Source organism: Mauremys reevesii, linkage group 2 (genome assembly GCF_016161935.1).
Source record: "Mauremys reevesii isolate NIE-2019 linkage group 2, ASM1616193v1, whole genome shotgun sequence".
Classification (NCBI taxonomy): domain Eukaryota; kingdom Metazoa; phylum Chordata; order Testudines; family Geoemydidae; genus Mauremys; species Mauremys reevesii.
The window spans coordinates 22,002,201-22,021,829 of record NC_052624.1 but is presented as its reverse complement, the minus strand read 5'-3'; the positions used below and the strand labels follow the sequence as shown (position 1 = coordinate 22,021,829).

The 19,629-nt window shown below is 40.7% G+C and overlaps 1 protein-coding gene across 1 annotated transcript in view; it reads left to right on the top strand.

Annotated features, from left to right (window-relative positions):
* Positions 1-19,425, top strand: part of VIPR2 (vasoactive intestinal peptide receptor 2) — a 91,059-nt gene extending 71,634 nt beyond the window's left edge. The window contains exons 8-13 of the mRNA XM_039521420.1: positions 517-577; positions 1,868-1,937; positions 9,329-9,420; positions 14,829-14,958; positions 15,046-15,087; positions 16,688-19,425. Coding sequence (XP_039377354.1) covers positions 517-577; positions 1,868-1,937; positions 9,329-9,420; positions 14,829-14,958; positions 15,046-15,087; positions 16,688-16,861 — 569 coding nt within the window. The 3' untranslated portion in view covers positions 16,862-19,425. The remainder of the gene's footprint in view (positions 1-516; positions 578-1,867; positions 1,938-9,328; positions 9,421-14,828; positions 14,959-15,045; positions 15,088-16,687) is intronic.
* Positions 19,426-19,629: the final 204 nt, after the last annotated feature.

Sequence of the window (19,629 nt, the reverse complement as noted above, 5' to 3'; positions counted from 1 at the left end):
CGGCAACTGCAACGGCAACGGAGCTCCGCATGGAGCTCGTTCACAACAAAACAAAGAGAGGCTGCATAACAAAACAGAGAGAGTAATTTATAAAAGCGCTGCAGCACCAGCGCTGGAATCCTTATTCCCCATGCTGAGTGAGGTGTACGGCCAGCGCTGCAGCCAGGGAGTTGCAGCGCTGGAAGTGCCCTGCAGGTGTAGCCACTTACTAATTGCAGCGCTGGTGGAGGCTTTCCAGCGCTGCAGATCGCCAGTGTAGCCATACCCTTTGTATGTTCTGCACTCACCTGTAATCATTCCTTGTGCTTGTCTTCACTGGGAGATGGATAGGAATTGTTTGCACCCTGCCGCTGGTCCCCACCCTGCAGCTACAGCTATACTTTATTATTCCATGTGCTGCATTTTGCCTCATGCCAGACCTTATATATTCTAGTAGTAGATGGTTACAAGAGGGGTAAGGGGTTTCAGTTCATAGATTTTTACAAACATTTGCTATAACAAACTATAATTTCTTAGGAATTCCTACAGTATTCATCATCTTGTGGACAGTGACAAGGATCTTTTTAGAGGACACTGGGTAAGTAGCTAGGAGGATGTAAACTTTATGCTTCAAACTTGAACTACAGCAGGTGAAACTTCCCCTGGGATTGCACGGCTTGCACAGGGATAATTTGCTGTTTTGAAGGAGGTAAATAGCAGAGGACTGCAGGATCTCAAAGGTGCCAGTTGAGTGTCAGGTGTTCAGAAGTTATTCAGCATGCAGTTTTATAGATGCATCCAATCTGAAAGCTCTGACGGGGATGAAGTTAAATAGTTTATGGCCAAATACTGCCCTCTGTGGTGCATATGTGGCTCCTGTTGGATTCAGTGAGAGCTATCTGCATCCAAGGCCAGAATTTGACTTTTAGAGAAGCAGATGGCACCACTAAGAGTGTGATGGTGCCATCTTGCAAAGTACTAAACACTCTCAACTCCTACTAGCATCCCAGGTAGTGGTGGGTGCAGAGCACCTCATAGGATTAGGCTCTAGATGACTTAGAAACTCTTGTCCATGGCATCTGCAATAGTTGGTACAGATGACGGGTTATTCCTCACTTCTCAGGGAACCTATCTGCAATACCTCTAAAAAAATAAACTGAAAGTGATGCTGTTCTTGAATTGATACCTTGCTATAGTCATCACAGTTGGAAACTTACAAACTATTAAATCTTTCTCCTATTTAAGGTTTATCACTTGTAGCTTCTATTCTCTCAGAAGTTTTAAGCTCTGCTTCTTCAGAAGTGCTGAATGCATACTAAAGTCAATAGGGGCTGTGGGCACTGAGAATGACTGACTGTGAAGTCAGATGGTCATTGAAGGGTAAAATGGCTTGGGGTGGAAAACTGTGAACAAATTATTTAAAGGGGAAAATAAAAGTCCAATTTTTCAGATGAAGTTCCAGGCTTATTCTTCATATTTCCCAAACCAGTTCCACTCATCTGTAATCCAAATAGTCCAGCAGTAAATTATATCCTTTTAATTGTATCCATCAGTTATGTCAGATCATTCTGCTGCCCCAGATACTGTAGCTAAGCTCTTATTGGAAAAGTGTCATGACATAAAGAGTGAAACTAAACTTGAGAGTCCCTCCGGGGTATCTGCCTCGGTTTCTTCTAACACTGCTCTGTTTTAATTGATTTGAATGTGCACATTAAAACCCAGTGAAAATAAAAATAAAAGCAGGAGAATATCAAATGCTATTGCTTAGAATTCACAAGACCAGACTATTTTTGTTTTGACATGTAAATCCAAAACACTTGTCTTCACATACCTCGCTTGCCAAATAAAATTAGTATTAACATAATTTTCCCTTTTACTCTCTTTATAGCTGCTGGGATACAAATGATCACAGTGGTCCTTGGTGGGTTATACGATTACCAATTTTAATTTCTATTATAGTAAGTAAACTACATTTTGCAATATGAATTATATATCAGTTTGCAGCCTTGTACAGTGAATATACACATTATTCTTTACAACTAGCTAGAGACAGGCAAAAACTCCATTTTAATTAAATAAATTACTTTTTAGGGGAGATTTTAAACAGATACCGAGGTCATTTAAACTCATTGCCTTTAAAATTTAGCTGCCTCCTGTTAAATGACTGGTTGATTTTGTTTGTTTGTTTTGTTTTGTTTTGTTTTGTTTTAAACTCTCACCAGCTCAAGAACCTTGGGGGAAGAAAACATCAAGTTAAACCTTTTACGTGGATTATAGATTTACTTTTGTTTCTAAATATTATTACAGCAGGAAAGAATGACAGCTATGTATATCTTTCCTTAACTAGTAGCCTAGAATTACATACATTAGACATGAAACATTTACACAGAAGGACATTTTTAGCATGCTACACAGGGATTGTGCTCCATAGAGTTCATTAATGTTAACTGAACACGTGCAGTTAAATTCTTGTTCGTTGTGTTGAAGATGTACCCATTAGTGTGCATAACAATAGCTATACCTCCAATGCTAAATACAAACACCACTGCAAACAGATGCATTTTGTACAAATTAGCTGTAGCTTTCAGCGTCTCATTTGGTGATATTTTGCGGCTTCTGAAGTATAGTGTTCATTAAGCGTCTAATTCAGCAAAGCACTTAAGAATGTGCTTAACTTTAAGTGCATGCCTAAGTGAGGTGCTGAATCAGGGCCTAAACAGGCAGTCTACTCACTGAATGATCTATGTGTCAATCCAAAGGACCTTATTCCTCCTTCATCAGAGTGAGTTCCACATTGTTTAAACAAGACAGGGCAAAAGGTGGTTCTTGGGTGAATTTGCATGAAATGAGGATTCACCAACATGAATGTTTTGCTATATAATGGGATGGACACTCAGCAGATGTACAGCATGAAGGGAAGCAAAAGTCCCAAAGGAGTTGGAGAAGTAAGGAGAATACACTGAATGATAAAACAAAATAAACCATACAAAATATTTTAAAAGTGCAAAATTAAAGCTCCTACTGACTTTTCATTTAAACAACTATTCTGTATGCAGCTAGGGTTGCCAACTTTCTAATCACATGAAACCAAACACCCCTGCCCCAACCCTTCTCTGAGGCCCCACCCCCCCACTCATTCCATCCCCCCTTGCTGCTGGGGCAGAGGGGTGGGGTGGGAGGTCTAGTGCCACTTACCACAGCTCCCACGAAGCGGCCGCTGGGTCCTGCAGCCCTAGGAGACCCTGCTATGCACTGACTGGAGCTGCCAGGGTAATAATAATAGGAGATATACCAATCTCTTAGAACTGGAAGGGACCTTGAAAGGTCATTGAGTCCAGCCCCCTGCTTTCACTAGCAGGACCAAGTTTGCCCCAGATCCCTAAGGATTGAACTCACAACCCTCTGTTTAGCAGGCCAATGCTCAAACCACTGAGCTATCCCTCCCCCTTTTGGACTGGGTGTTCCAATCAAAAACTGGACACCTGGCAACCCTATATGCAGCTGAGCTTTCATGGGTCACTGGTGTCCCAGAAAATAATGCTTCAAGCTGACCTTTGAAAAGTCCTAGAACTTGCAATATCTGAAGACAGCAGTTATCCAAGTGCATATTGACAGACTTGTTGGTGCTCTAGAAGGATTCCTGCAAAGGCTGAGGAGCCTGGTTGATGGAGGAAAGGATGCTTAATTAAACTCTTATGAATCTTAAGCTGACCAAATCTTAATTTGATGCTAGAGTTACACTGAGGTACAAAACAGCCCTCTGTTTTTCTACATCAGTAATTGAATTGATATAGTAATAAAGTATGGAAATGTCCATGTACATGGACTATGTGGGCTCAGGTCGTGCACTCATTTGGGATCGGCTGTCTTTTTCCAGATCTGTTTTCTCTCATGAGCAGCATGCTTTAAGGGGTGAGAACAACAAAACAGAGCCTAGTGCTTCTGCCACTTAAGCTGTAAATAAAATCACACTCCTATCAGATTAAGTGATCCCCCAGCTGTTAATTCTGTCGGAGAAAAACTCAGTTCTCGCTTTTTGTTTGGGTGCAGCAAAATCAAATACTTTATTATTTCTCCAGTAATTACAATGGAGGGAGAGAGTGCCATAGGACACAGGGTCGCCCCAGTCCTGGACAGGTCTCTCAACTGGTAAACAATTACAGCAAGCCTTTATACCTTTGTTACAGACAATTTCTAGCAATAATACAGACGGTAAAAAGCAACAAATACATTTTGTTTATACATAAGCCTTTCTGCTATCTTATTTGTCTCACTCCTAAAAGACGCCAGCCTGCATATTTGCAAGGTCGTAATAACTTTTTACACAGTTCTTTCTTGCTTCTAGAAGTCTCACGTCATTAGGGTTACAGCTAGGCTAACTCTTGCTAACTGACTGACATGCATTAAAATCCCCTTCAAATCCTTATTAATTCTTTCCCTGCTTCCACACTTCTGAATCACAGTTTTGTAGCTGTGGTGTTAATTTGTGAAAGAGCAGTTCACAGTGGATTTGAGCCATTTGCAGAGAACTGAACTGCACTGCTGAAAGAAGTAGGAATGGACACTCAGTCCCCCAGTGCAACAGATGAGTTAAGGTGCGATAGTTACTTTGGTCTAGATTGGCTTTGCACCTAATGTTTGATAAGAGGCAGAGCCTACCTGTGCCAGCACAGGAAGAGCCCTGGGTAGCTGTCGGAGTTACAAATCCTGTCCTGTTTCCTCCTTCCATTCTCAAAGGGGGGAGTTAATTGTTATAGGCCTTTACATGATGCAACTTGTTTAGCTCTGTGAGGGCAGATCAAGGCTCTATCTACTCTCCACCACACCCACCTGTCATTAGGGGAATAGCAGGTCTGTGCAGCCTTCTCTGCTCCCTGTGCCTGGATTCGTAATCCAGGTAAGCGCTGTGTGACTTTATGTACCCTGTGCAGATATATAAGAGTAGGTTAAAATCTGGCCATTTATTATTAGTTAGGTAACACTGCAAGTACACCTCTACCCCGATATAACACGGTCCTCGGGAGCCAAAAAATCTCACCGCCTTATAGGTGAGACCGCGTTATATCGGGTTCAGCGTACTGGCAAGAGCCGGTACGCTGTGCCAGACTGGACCGGCTTCCCCTGCAGTGATTTAAAGGGCCCGGGGCTCCAGCTGCTGCGGAGAGCCCCGGGCCATTTAAATCACCATCGGCGCTCTGGCAGTGGGGCTCGGGCGGGGATTTAAAGGGCCCGGGGCTCCCCGCAGCAACTGGAGCCTCTGGCCCTTTAAATCCGGGCTCGGGCAGGGATTTAAAGGGCCCGGGGCTCCACTCAAATTCAGATATAATGCAGTAAAGCAGCAGAGCTCGGGTGGTGCTTTAAAGGGCCCAGGGCTCCCTGCTGCTTTACCGGATTATATCCGAATTCCTGTTATATCGGGTCGCGCTATCGGCGTAGAGGTGTATACACGTGCCCTAATTTTCAAACTCAGGTGCCTGATGTTAAGCACCCAGAAGAACTGGACGGAGTATCCACAATTCCCACTGAAATCTAAAGGCGATGCCTGTGTTCAGCACCTGTTAAAGGGAGGCCACGTTTATCTAGATGCCTAAATATAACTTCTGGCAAACAAGTCTGAAGTTTGAAACTTGTTTGCCAGAATTGAAGTAGCAGAAGCACTAGGCTCTGCTTGTTCTCACCCCTTAAAGCATGCTGCTCATGGAGCTTTGCAAAACATACTGTATAAGAAAACAAAGTCCTGCTGCCCCAAAGAGCGTGCAGTCTGCCTCAAATACATGTGATACAACTGTTAGAACCAAGACATTATGGACAAGTTGTCAGTAAGGAGATTAAGGTAGGAAGTCTGTGAAATAAGTTGTTTTTGAGGAAGGCTTTCCTGAAGCAAAAGGAAAGCAACTGGAATATTTGAAAAGGGAGGCTGTTCTGTATTCACCATATGGAATAGCATGAACGTAAGCCCAAAGTGGAGCGTGAGAGGTGGAGCAAGAAGGGGTATTTGATGAAGTGGGAGCAGAGACAGAGGCAAGATGAGAGTTGTGTGACAATCTAAATGGGAAGATAAGAGTATAAATGTATTTTGAAAGGAAAGGCAAAGCAAGTGAAGCAACTCGAGCAAGGATTTACCTCTAATAGGTATAACAAACCAACCTTCACTCGGTATTCCCCTTTTTGGCATTAGTTTCTATGTTACTTCCAATTATTTTAGCTGGTTTAGGGGATTGCTCTAAAACAGCATTCTCAAAGTGAGTTCTTCAGGGTCAGTCCTCACAGTCAATTCAGCATGTCAGAGGCCTTCCCCTGGTCTTTCCTCTGAACATTTTTGGCCTGAGAAATGTTCCTTGGCAGCCTTCCATGCGTCATGCTGTGGACATTTCAGAGCCTCTCTGATTTCTTTAATTGGAGATGTACTATACCAAACAGTTCATTTGGAGTACCACCCATGTTCTCCATTTGGCAAATGCCACCAGAGCGATCCTTTTCCTTCCCCTCTCCCATACATACTGCTCTCATTTGTGTGTCTTTTCAGGTGGACACAAATCTGAATTAATAGGCTTTCAGAAACCAGAAGCAGTCATGTATCATATCAAAATAAGAGAGTTGTGTCCCTCATGTTGTGACATGTTAAAACTTCTGTAAAGGATTAAATAACAAGAAGGAGGTAACAAAAAGACATTTTAAGTGATACATGTACTCGCAATGTAATTGGCTCAAAAGTTACTGTCAGTTTAAGGCAGCCAAAATGATAAGATCACTGATCTGGTGTCATTCCACTACCTTCCTATCTTTCTACTTTGTCATTTACCTCCACTGCTCTACCCCATCCCTGACACTTCCCTGCATTTATATTATTGGCTTAATTTGCTGTCCTTAGCAGTTCATTCAACATTGTGTATCATCTGCTTTCTGTATAAAGAAATTCCACCCCAAAGAATATTATAGAACTAAATCTACAATACTAAACACAAAATCTCCTAAAGTGTGAATGTACACTGTCATTTGCTTCTAATCTTGTTATCTAAACATATTGAAATTATATGAGACTTTAAACTAAATATATATTTTTAAGATTAATTCAGATAAATTGGGGTCTTTAACAACTGTCCTAAGTGATCATTTGAATTATAATCTCATATACTACCTAAAGTATTTCTAGGATACATAGCACCATGATATCTAAATGCCTGATCTCCTTTGGCTGGATTTAATGCTCCAGTAGCTCTATCTTTTGAAGTGATACTCACATCATGCAAACAAAGATACTTGGTTAACGTTAGCCATACACAATGCTTATAAAATATCACTAAAGACCAATAGAAAAAATTGACTAGCCTCAAAAGAGACCTAGATACAAACACTTGAAAATATAGTCCACCCAAATATAGTGCTCCAAGATATGCCCTGTGGCTCAGAAAAGCAATTATTTTATTTGACTTTAAAAAAAGGACCACAGTTTTTAATGTTTTTTGATTGATGATAGTTTGTATTACAGGAGAAATTAGGGACCTCAGTTGAGACCAGGGCCTCATTTTGATAGGTGCTGTACAAATACACAGCAAGAAACAGTCCCTACCCCAATTATCTAAATAAACACAGGCAAAAGGAGAGGGGAAACAGATGAAGTGATTTGCCTCTGGTCACCCAGGAGGTCAGTAGCAAAGCCAGGAATAGAATCTCTCTGCCACCACAGTGTCTTAACCATTAGACCATATTGACTTTAACGTACATACTTATAAAATGTATATCCCTGACCTTTGTACTGTGCTTCATTACACAAACCTGTGGACCCAACAGCAACAGTGAGAAGGCCTCATTCTGCTGAACTAACAGTGACTTCACTGGGAATTCTGCATATGGACAGGCTGCATATTTATCCTCTTTGTTTGTTTCTTTTACTTCCGTGAGGTCCCCTTCTAATTTTCTCTTTTACAAAAAAATTTAGACCTAATTTTCCTAACTTTTTTTATATAATTGGGATCCTGTGTCCTGTCACTTTCTTCCACCATCCCTTCTTTAGCCCTAGCATTTCCTTTAACAGTAAATAACAGGCACAGAATAACATGCAATTATTATAATCATTTATTATTTATTTGCTCTTAAAAATGATACTGAGCATTTCATAGAAGACACCAAAAGTCATGGTGCCTCAAAGAGCTTTCAATCAAAATGTTAGACTGAACAACCAGGGGCAGATCTAGGGTGGGGAGAGACTAGAGCTATACCCATGCCAAGAAGCAGGTTCTGTTTAGCTATGTGCACAGCTCAGTGATTATGTTGATTATTTTGTTTGTTTTTTAAATATGAAAAATAAGATATTGGTCCCTGGCTCAATACCAGAATGTTTTCCTCTTGTATTTAATGCTTCTGCATCCCTGATCTGAGTTAGCTCACTTTACTGCTGTTAAGCACTACGAAGAAGGTTATATGGATATAGGATGTTATACCACACCTAACATTTAAATGTCACTGTTCATGTTCAAAGTATTTTATAGACCATGTTACACAATCCAGCACCATCTTACATGGCTGGCACTAAGACATCTGTTCTATAGATTGGGAACTGAGGCAGAGGGGTTGGGGACTTGCCAAAGACCACAGAAGAAATATTATAGGAGATGGGATTCAGATGCAGCAATTTCTGATTTCCAGACCTGAGTTCAAGCCCACCCCTGGATCAGATTATGCTTCTTTTTATCCAATTACTTCAGTTCCCCATCTGTAAAATGTGGATAATAGCACTTCCCTCTGTCACAGGGGAGTTGCGAGGGTAAATACATTAAAGATTGTGTGGTTTACACTTACTGTGATAATGCAGGGGCCATATCAGTACCTTAGATAGATATGCAAAGGCCCTTTTCATCATTGATTTATGAATACATGTCACCTCTACAACAGCTTCCCTTCCACGACTCCAGACAGGGGATTTAAGGGCCAAGTGTGGGAAAGAGTTATAAGTAGAGTGTGCATTATCCCTTCAGCCTCCAGTGGTAAATCCACCAAAGGGTTTAATATAACGTTAGGCTGTACTGAGACTTGACCAAAGCCCCATGCTTGAGAACATTCCCTTTAATGGGGTTGCTGGTGGAAAGGGATTTTGTCAGCTTTTAAGTATCTCAGAGGATGATTCCATAGTGATATTTACAGTCATGCAGAGGTCTGTTGGATGTGACAAACTGTCAGTGTGGCAGGAAAGTGGCAATAGATCTGAGGGAGTACAAGTTAACATGTTCTGGCAGCAAGCACTCCAGGCTCACTAATGAACTGAGTAGTCTGGCTTGCTTACCTCTTACCAGCACACTGCATACTGAAGTGAGGAGCTTGAAGTCACTTATATATATATTTTCTTTTGCAGGTGAATTTTATACTTTTCATTAGTATTATAAGAATTTTACTGCAAAAGTTAAGATCACCCGATGTCGGTGGCAATGATCAGTCACAATACAAGTGAGTAATGTGTTTTAGAAACTTCATACAGTATATGAAAGTAATCTATTTAAAGATTTCCTCTGTTGGAGCGGACTGCCAGCAACCATCCAGTGTTGTGATGCTATGATAACTATTCAATAAAATGGTACCCATTTTCAAATGGATGGATAGCTGAGGATAGAACCCTGATTCAGCAAAGCTTGTAAACACATTGAAATCAACAATGTTATGAGATTTAAGCATATGCTGAAAGTTAAGCGTGGATTTAAGTGTTTTGCTGAACAAAGGTCTTTAACAAGGTTAGTATTTATTATTGCTACTACTACTATTAATTACAATTTATTAGTGCCTATAGGCTCCAATACAGAATCAGGGCCCCATTGTGCTAAGCTCTATACACATAATAAAAAGACAGATTCTGCCCAAAAAAGCCCAGATCCCAATGTAGATGCTGATACTGGCACTTGAGAACAAAAAATGGCATGTTGATGCCTAAGTCTAATTTGAGCACTGAAAACCCCAAGCCATCTAGTCACACACAGTGAGCCTTTTAATAGAGCTCCTTGAATTACCTGTGCACTTCACCAAAACAAGCTGTTGCCGTACATATTTAAAAAGCGAAAGAAACTTTTTGACAATGCCAAAATGAAAAATACCCAGTAAAACCTGTGTATTTTTTCTGTAACCAGTGTGACATGTTTGGCACCTTACAGTTGCATCACAATTCTTTTAAAAATATGGAAATATGGATTGTAAAAATTCTCCTGTAGTCTCCACAAGTCATTTAAGAATCCAGCCATATTCTACAAACATTTTCAACAAACCTCCTAGGATCATCCTTTAAGTCACACCAGGGGATGGATGTGCACTTTTCACCTGATGTTGTTTGAACTGGCTTTAGTTTATGGGCACTATATACCAGTCTGTCCATTTAAGCCTCAAACTTGGTTTTACTTGCTCTGTACTGATTTCAATAGGATGTGACAGGTCTCACAAAAATCATGTAGTGAATAAGATATTGTAATGTCTAGGCATTCTGTCTGGAGTATTGGGCTTGTGGTGTAGTGCTTATTTTTACACCCTGACCCAGGGGCAGCCATACTAGTCAGCAGAGCATGGGGGGAGGGATAGCTCAGTGGTTTGAGCATTAGCCTGCTAAACCCAGGCTTGTAAGCTCAATCCTTGAGGGGGCCATTTAGGGAACTGGGGTAGAAATCTGTCTGGGGATTGGTCCTGCTTTGAGTAGCAGGTTAGACTAGATGACTGAGGTCCCTTTCAACCATGATATTCTGGGGCAGAGGAGGGGCTTTAGGATAGCAGTATAAACATGCTGCCACAGCTGTTCTGGGTGTTCCATTGAAGTGACCTGCTTTTCCTCCTTGCTCTTAATGTAGCTGGCTTCAGGAACAGCTCACTTATGGATCCATATGTGTGATGATACCTTGCTTCCCTGTTTTGGTAATTGAGAGGTTAGGGATTGTGATGTCTCAAGACAAAGAAACCCACCAGTAGAGATTGTAGCAGGTTGGGCTGGGGATACCTGAGCTCTCTGTGAAGGTGGCATGTTTGCTGTCTCAGCCAGTGCGCCACAGGGCCACCTGGGGGGGGGGCGATTTGCCCCAGGTCCCAGGCCCCACAGGGGCCCCCACAAGAGTTTTTCAGGGCCCCTGTTGCGGGGTCCTTCACTCGCTCCGGGGACCCTGAAAAACTCTTGCAGGGCCCGGGCCCCCGGAGCTTCTTCCGCTCCGGGTTTTCAGCGGTAATTTGGCGGCGGGGGGTCCTTCCGCACCGGGCCTGCCCCCAAAGTGCCCCGAAGACCCGCGGCAGGGGGGTCCTTCCGCCCCAGGACCCACCGCCGAACAGCTGGGTCTTCGGCAGTAATTCGGCGGCAGGGGGCCCCGCTGCGGGTCTTCAGGGCACTTCGGCGGCAGGTCCTGGAACGGAAGGACCCTCTGCCGCCGAATTACCGCCAAAGCAGGGGCCCCCTGCCGCCGAGGACCCCAGTCCTCCTGAATCCTCTGGGCGGCCCTGGTGGACCATGCTGAATGGCCAGCTCAATCCATGGACCACCCGACTTGAGATTTTGGGGTCTCCTATTTATCATTCAGAAAACTGAACAGACTGTGGGCAGGACATCTGTGCAGTCAACTCTTCTTGCAAGAGCTATTCTTCACCCCCCCCCCTTCATTTTTATACTTCTGTTCAGTCCCATGTGCTCTGTTTTTCTCCAAGCATCCTCCATAGGGCATCTCAGTGTCTTACAGTGTAGGCTGCTTACTAGAAGCAGACTTGTTTTTCACTGTTCGTCAGTGTGAACTCTGCTCTTAGAGTCTGGTTGCCTGGTTTCTAATTTTGGTTTGGATGATGTTTTGCTGTTCAGTAGACACCCATGAGAATGGTAGTTCAAGCTCACTGAGAAATATTGATTCTGAAGAGCAATTTAAAGGTCCAGAAGCCTCATTTATGTACATTCAAATGCAATTTCTAAAATGCAGAGGGGCATGAGGCTATTTTTGTATGGATGTTTCCTCCATTAAAATGTCAGTGTCAGATAGAGTTAGCTCAGCAGTCAGTCAAAAATTATTAAAGCAAAAATGCTAATGTGAAAGTTGAGAAACAATGAAAGTGAAGCATGAAATCACAAGGTACAGAGTTTGTGTAAACGGTCTGGAATTTGATAACTTGTGTGGTCTGCAAAAGTCAGGATCATCATGGAGGCTTTGATTTTAAATGAACTGAAATTTTTGGTGTGGATATGGGGAGGTTTTTTGTTAAATTAGGACTTGATTGTGCAACCCTCTTTCATACTGGTAAGCACTTACTAATATCCTTAGCTCCACTGATTTCAGTGAGGCTGCTTAGCAACATGAGTGAGTGTTCCATAGTCCGGCCATTAGTTCTGGAGACATGTGACAAGATAAAGTGGTTGCATGACATATCATTATGCATTCTGGAAAGAGTCGCACCAGGCTCTGCCAGGAAAAGTAGATACTGCGTTACATTTTCAAAAGTGCCTAAGTGATACTGAAAGTCAGTGAGACTTGGACTCCTACGGACCAGATCCTCAAAGGTATTCAGGCTTCTAACTTCCACTGAAATTAGTGGGAGTTAGGAGTCTAAATATCTTTTGAGGATCTGGACTTAAGTCACTTTTGAAAATGGGACTTCAGCTTTTAGATTATTTAGGCACTTTTGAAAAAGTTAATGTTCCTCTACAACATCAGTAGCATGCCTCCATCCATGGCATGAAATTCATCCCATTGTAGAAGGCCCTGCCAGGTCCTACACTACTCATAATTCCTTAATGTAGGTCTTAAGTAGGGTGTAGGATCATGAGTACACTTTCTGCCCTGAGGTTAATTTGATACCCACAACCAGAAATCAAAAATAAATTTTCATAACATTCAAATTATTTTAGTTAAAGAAGTCTTCACGATTATGTGAGACAGGTTAATGTAAGCTATATGGCCATAGATAATAAAAAAGATTGCTAATATTTATTAGAAATGTTAATCTAAATTCAGATATAATTGTAAAAATTGGGACCACTGACTCCTAAATGACTACAAGGAAACATGAAATTTTAAAAAGTCATACAAGAGAACAGTTTAGACCATGGCTGACCAAGCCATGACCATTGGATTTTACCCAGCCAGTCATTTTATATATATATGGAGGTAAATTAAATTTGACTTCTATCCATTTGTCGAGATTCTTATTTCCTTTCTAACTCCCCCACAAGCCAAATAGGGGCAGATGTTGATTCACTAATTTGTTCTGATTAATTATTTTGGTTTTATTATTCTTTATTTTTTGCCCTTCCCAGTTCACTCCTCTTCTCTGTTTTTCCTCTTCCCCACCTGCTCCCTTTCCCTCTTCTCTCTTTCATCTGCTTTACTGCTGGTTTGATTTTGGTGGTCAGAAAACCATATTGAAGGCATGAGTTTTTCACTTTGCTCTGGAAGCAGTGAGATTTGTGGTCATTCTCCTCTCCTCCAGTAGTGAATTTCAAAGCTAGGACATTTTGCTGAGGAAGCCCTGTCTTCCACTGTCATTGGTTTCACCTTCAGGTCCAGACATATTGTGATTCCTGAGGACCTTTGCTGTCCAGAAGGTCATTGTCACTTAGACAGAGGCAGCCTCTAAAATATTTTGAGCATGATCCGTGGAGGATTTTGAGGACTGGCACAGACACTTTCAAATAGAAGGTTTTTCAAATGCCTAATCTCCTAAATAGACAGTTTGGGTTTAAGATGGTTGCTTCAAGACAGCCTATCTGTTTCATTGCTGAGTCTAGTTATGGTCAAGACAGCGATGACTCACTGGACTCTCCATGTTAACTTTTTGCATTTTATCTACGATTAGGCATCCATATAACATGTAAAGTTTATGTTATTAAAATAAAATGAGTGACAGCTAAAGGATAATTAGCTTCCCACCTTTTCAAGGGTTTACTGTCAATTTGACAAAATCATGCTGCTTAACAAATTAAAGTTCCATCTCCAGAGACTTATATAATTTTCTCTAGTACCTCAATAATTATTGTTACGTAACTCATGGAATTTTAATTAATGAAGGGTAAATGCTTCATATCATCAGTATAAATATGAGGTTTTAGGACTCTGGGATCAGTGTATAATTGCTCATGAAATCCCTTGGTTGAAGGATTGCTCTGGGATCACATTCTCTAGGCACTGTTTACATGTTGTACATTTTAAATGTATTTTAATTTTCAAATTAAAGAAAATGAAGATGTCTGTATAACTCTCCAGTATTCCCTACTGTTTGGGTCAGATCTTCTACTATGCTCTGACACTTCATACAATCTAAAAAGGGCCAGGGCAGCATAAGTCACCCTAAGAGCCTCTTGTCCAGCTGGGTGAGGATTGCCTGGACGAAGGCACTGTGGAAGGCAGCCATAAGGCTGTTGTCCAAGGACCTCCTCACAAACCTGGACATAGGGGCCACATTGTGGACAAGAGGAGGATGTCAAGAATGGAGCTACAGCACGCCATACTGTGGAGATTCTGGAACCTGGTGCAGTCCGTAGGACAGCCCAAGGAGGTTCCTGAATTTAGACAGCCCTCACATGGCTGTCTGAGTTATGCCGGTGGCTTCTCTAGCCCCTGAAACAGCCCCAAAATCAGGAGGGTGCAAAGGTAGCTTAAAACCACTATAGCTCTTTGAACCATAGCACAGAACCTCACCCGGTGACTATAAGGCTAGTGTGGGGCTTACTATAGCACAGATGTAAGAGAAAATATAGTTTTCAGTAGGTATGAATGGCCCTTATGAAGAATATTAATTTACAGATCATACTGTTTGAGGGCTAAAAAAACAATAGTGCACTAAATATGTATGTTACTGAAACAAGACTTTGCTGGGATACTCCATTAAGCTCCAATTCTTCTGCTCTGATTATTTAGGAGACTTGCAAAATCAACATTGCTGCTTATTCCGTTATTTGGAGTTCACTACATGGTGTTTGCTGTATTTCCTATACGCATTTCCAGTCACTATCAGATAATTTTTGAGTTATGTTTGGGATCTTTTCAGGTAAATTCTAAACCTTTACAAATTTTAAATCTTTTACTGATTGAGTTCAGAGCTGTGTACTAACTGATACACATTGTCTGTTTACAGGGGCTGGTTGTTGCAGTCCTGTACTGCTTTTTGAACAGTGAAGTAAGTTTCCCTTTTCTCCCCAGTGATATTGAATAATGTTTTCCATTTAGTAGCAATAAGTGTAGTAGCAGCCTTAGCATTCTAGTATATAAATCATAAAAGGTATTCTGTACAATCAGGTATTATTGTACAGAATATGGTGATTTCTATCTGAAAGGGGATTATATTAGATATAAAAAACACCATACTAAGGCATAATTGTGGGGGGAAGGGAGGTTAAACTCTGTCTGAGACCTAACACCAGGAAGTGTTATTAAATTCTACCCTTACTGTTTATTAATCTAAGAAAATCCCAAAGGTGAAGTCCTGACCCTATTGCAGTCAATGGGAGGTTGTTGTTTTTTATTGGATTCAGAGGGCCTAAGGTTTCATCACAAAACTTTCAAAGGTTAATTTTGGAAATTCTCTGGGACACATTTCAGCCTGCACAATTGGGACCAGGCTTTCAAAAATCCTCAGCACCCGACAGCTCCCATTGTTCTTGAAGTGCACCGGTGGTGCTGATGATTTACATTGTTCTCAATGGGAGTTGCAGGGTGCAGCGTGCTTCTGAAAATCTGACCACTTCATTCAGGTGCCTGCAGGAGCCTGTGCTCTTTCAAAAATCTGAGAACTTGCTTAGGTCCCTAAATGGGAGCTTCTGGATGCTCAGCTCTTACTACAATTTAGCCCTTATTGTACGACTTGGCACACGTAGTCCCTCCTTCACAGTGCTGTCATCCGGCTTCAGATGATGACCAATAGACTCGAGGACATATCCCCTGAGTAAGAAGATGCCATTTTTGCACAGTCACTTTTCAGAGTAGAAACACACTTTAAATAATATAGAGTATATCACAGATGGAGTGTGTGCAATTGCTAGAGTGAAGGATTAGGATCTCCTGAGTTTTCCTGGCTCTGACATTGATGTGCTGCATTATCTTGGGCTAGTCACTGAATTATTTATGCCTTGGCTTACTCATCTGTAAAAACTTATCATAAATAGCTACCCAACATTTTTACAAACCCTTTTTGATTGTTCTCTTCTCATTCTTCAGACAAGTCAATACACTTTAAATTCTGGAGCTAGGAAATGTATTAGTCAACTGCTCTTGGTAATAACACAGTTCTGAGTTGTTATTATTAATAATAATAGTTAGCCACTGCCACCTGAGGATTTTGGAGCTAAGCTTTACATCCTAGGGAGGCAGTTGTGGTAAATATTACACACAGGTTAAAGTTGGGGAGATAAAGAGATGTTATGTGACTTTCTTTGGATCACACAGTAAATCCATAGTAAAGCTAGACTTAGACTCCAGGTTCTCATGCCTGTGCTTTAATCTCAAGATTGTGCTGCCTATCTGAATTTAGAAGACTTGTGTTTACTTTTATTTTTCTTCCTACTTCTCAGGAGGCCAAAGGGTTATGGCATTTTCAGGTCCTGGGATAGAAGACACTATATGAGTTCAAAGTATTATTAATAACTCTTCTGAGACTCTTTGACTCAATTTTGTTTTCAAGTAAAATAGAGATTTCAGTAGTTTGCATGTGACACTAATGAAAGCACAAATGTTTCCCATGTAAAGTGCGTTTTTAGCTCACATGCATTTTTTAAATATAGGTCCAAGGTGAGCTGAAAAGGAAATGGCGGAGTTTGTGTTTGAGCCAGACAGTGGGCCGCGACTACAGACTCCATAGTTGTTCTGTTTCTCGAAATGGCTCAGAAAGTGTCTCCCAGCTCCATCGGAATTCAGAGGCGCAGTCTTTTATGCAGACAGAGACCACAGTGATATAAACCATGTAGCTCAAACTAAAGACTATGGGACCTATCACTATATGGAACTCAATGTAATATTTTCTAAAATGAACCATTTATGCTTTGCTTTTCTACATATTGCCATCTGGAGAATGGCCTGGTACAGCAAATCAGGTAACAGATGGGCAGGCAGCTTTGCAGACATTTTGGCCTAGCTCCCCAAAGACATTTAGCTGCCTAACCCCCATTGATTTGAAAGCAGTAGTAGTTAGGCCCTAAATACTTTTGGAGATCTGAGCCTTTGTGCTTTTATTTAGTCCTATTCACATTACATCCTGTCATTTGTACTAGAAGTAACTGTTCTAAATATAATTTATTGTAATGCTCTATTTCTATTTATATATCTCTCTAATATGTAATGTATGCTGAACCCCGCTCAATGTCTGTTGCTTTGGTCCATGTTTAAGGAGGTAGGGTGGGAAGTGAGAGAGAATATCGTATATACCATCTATACTTAATAGAATGTTTCTTTCACACAGATGCTAGACCCTACTATAGCAAACAAAATTGAAATAGAGATATTTAGGACCATATGTATGTTCTTGATCCCCATATGGAAATCCAGTTGATGGCGGTGGGAATTTAGCATACAGATGAAGGGCATTATGAGTCCATATTTTGCACAGAGGAAAATGTTAGTCCTTCTTAGCTCCTTACATAAATCCTAATTCAATTCAGAGCTACCTCACTGCAATTTTTTATCCTAAGGGCTTGATCCTGCTTTCCTGCATGAGTGCCCATTTCTACATATCTTAATGCAGAATGTGGGATTAGCCCTGCAGTCCTTACAGAAAAGCCCATTGCACAGTAGTGGTCATCATTAAACAGTCAGCATTTGCCAATAGTGGTATCTGAGATTATTAGAGTTTTACCCCATGCTAAAAATCAAAGATATCTCTGATAACTGTGTGGTAATATTTGGCAAATGTTAATGTTTTTAATGACTTCTACTCCATCTGATTTTTTTCTACCTACCTGACAGTACATGTATGTGTTTCAGAAAGGCAGGGCTGAACCTTAATACCCTAGCCATCAGGTTATATGAGTTCTCAAAAATGGTATCCTCTTTGCTTTGCTTCAAAAGAAAAATATATTTTGGTTACATTTATGATAGATGTCCATCATATAAGATAAACAGACAGAAAGGAACCCACACTGACATTAGAAAAGAGTTAGGAACACATAGAAGACAAACTGGGCGCCTCAATCTCTTATTATCTAACTTTCTAAAGAGGTATTTTCCTAATAGAACAGCCTAGTGAAGGCTAAACAGGAATGGACATCCCACTCACCCACTGAAAACATGTTTTTATACATAATGATTTTATTAAAATATATCTTTAGAACTTCATATTTGGCAGCTAAAATTAAGTGTATCAAATTATAAATACTACTGGAGTTTAATGAACTATGTAAATACTTTCAACATAATGCCATTTTATATCTGTGAGATGATTGAAAATGCAATCCTGACCAGCAAGGCCAGAAAAAAAACAGACACGATCCCTTTCAAATGACCATAAAAGGCATAAATTGAAAGCATTTTTGGTAACCTCAAGCCCCTTATGTAGCCACAATGAAATGAAAGACACGGAGCTGACAAGTGCTTATAAAAATACACACACAACTTCTGCAATCTTACAAGACATAAGCACTGTTATGTTTACCTCTCGTGTCACAACTGACCATGTCCTCTCCCAATAACAAGTGTGAATACTGTGCATTTGCATAAATATTTTGCCTCATAAACTGAAGTGTTACCACAATATTTCAAACAGGAAATTGTACATTACGTGACAGTTGCCATGATTTAAATAATAATCACTTAATTCATATCTTCTAATTAGTATTACCAATAAACACCCTGTATTGTAGTTCATTTTAAGTAACAATAAGTAATAGAAATAAGATTGTTTTGTGTAACAATCTATTTATTGCCATATTTACAAACAGTAGCCTTGGTTCAAAAGGTAAATAGTTACTGTTGCACAACTAAGGCCTTTCCTGTTTTACAAAAATAATCTGACAATCAAGGGACTTTCATACCAGCCTTTTCTACCTTAAACCACTCAGAATATTTTGTAGAGACAGTCACGTGTCAAGCTAACTTAAAAAGTTTAAAAGATTTGACTGTTCAGTGATACTTGTGTGTTAACATTGGTCAAAATATTCAGATATTTGGAACAAATTGGTAAACTAAACAGTAATAAGTCACCAGGACCAGATGGTATTCACTCAAGTTTTCTGAAGGAAATGTGAAATTGTAGGACTACTAACTGTAGTCAGCTTCTGTACCAAATGACTGGAGGATAGCTAACGTGATGCCAATTTTTTAAAAGGGCTCCAGAGGTGACCCCAGCAATTACGGGCCAGTAAGCCTGACTTCAGTACCAAGCAAAGTGGTTGAAACTATAGTAAAGAACAGAATTCTCAAACACAAAGATGAACTTAATTTGTTGGGGAATAGTCAACATGGTTTTTGTAAAGAGAAATCATGCCTCATGAATCTACTAGAATTCTTTGAGGGGGTCAACAAGCATGTAGGCAAGGGCGATCCAGTGGATATAGTGTATTTAGATTTTCAGAAAGTCTTTGACAAGGTCCCTCACCAAAGGCTCTTAAGCAAAGTAAGCAGTCATGGGATAAGAGGGAAGGTCCTCCCATGGATTGGTAACTGCTTAAAAGATAGGAGAAAAAGAGTAGGAATAAATGGTCAGTTTTCAGAATGGAGAGAGATAAATAGTGGT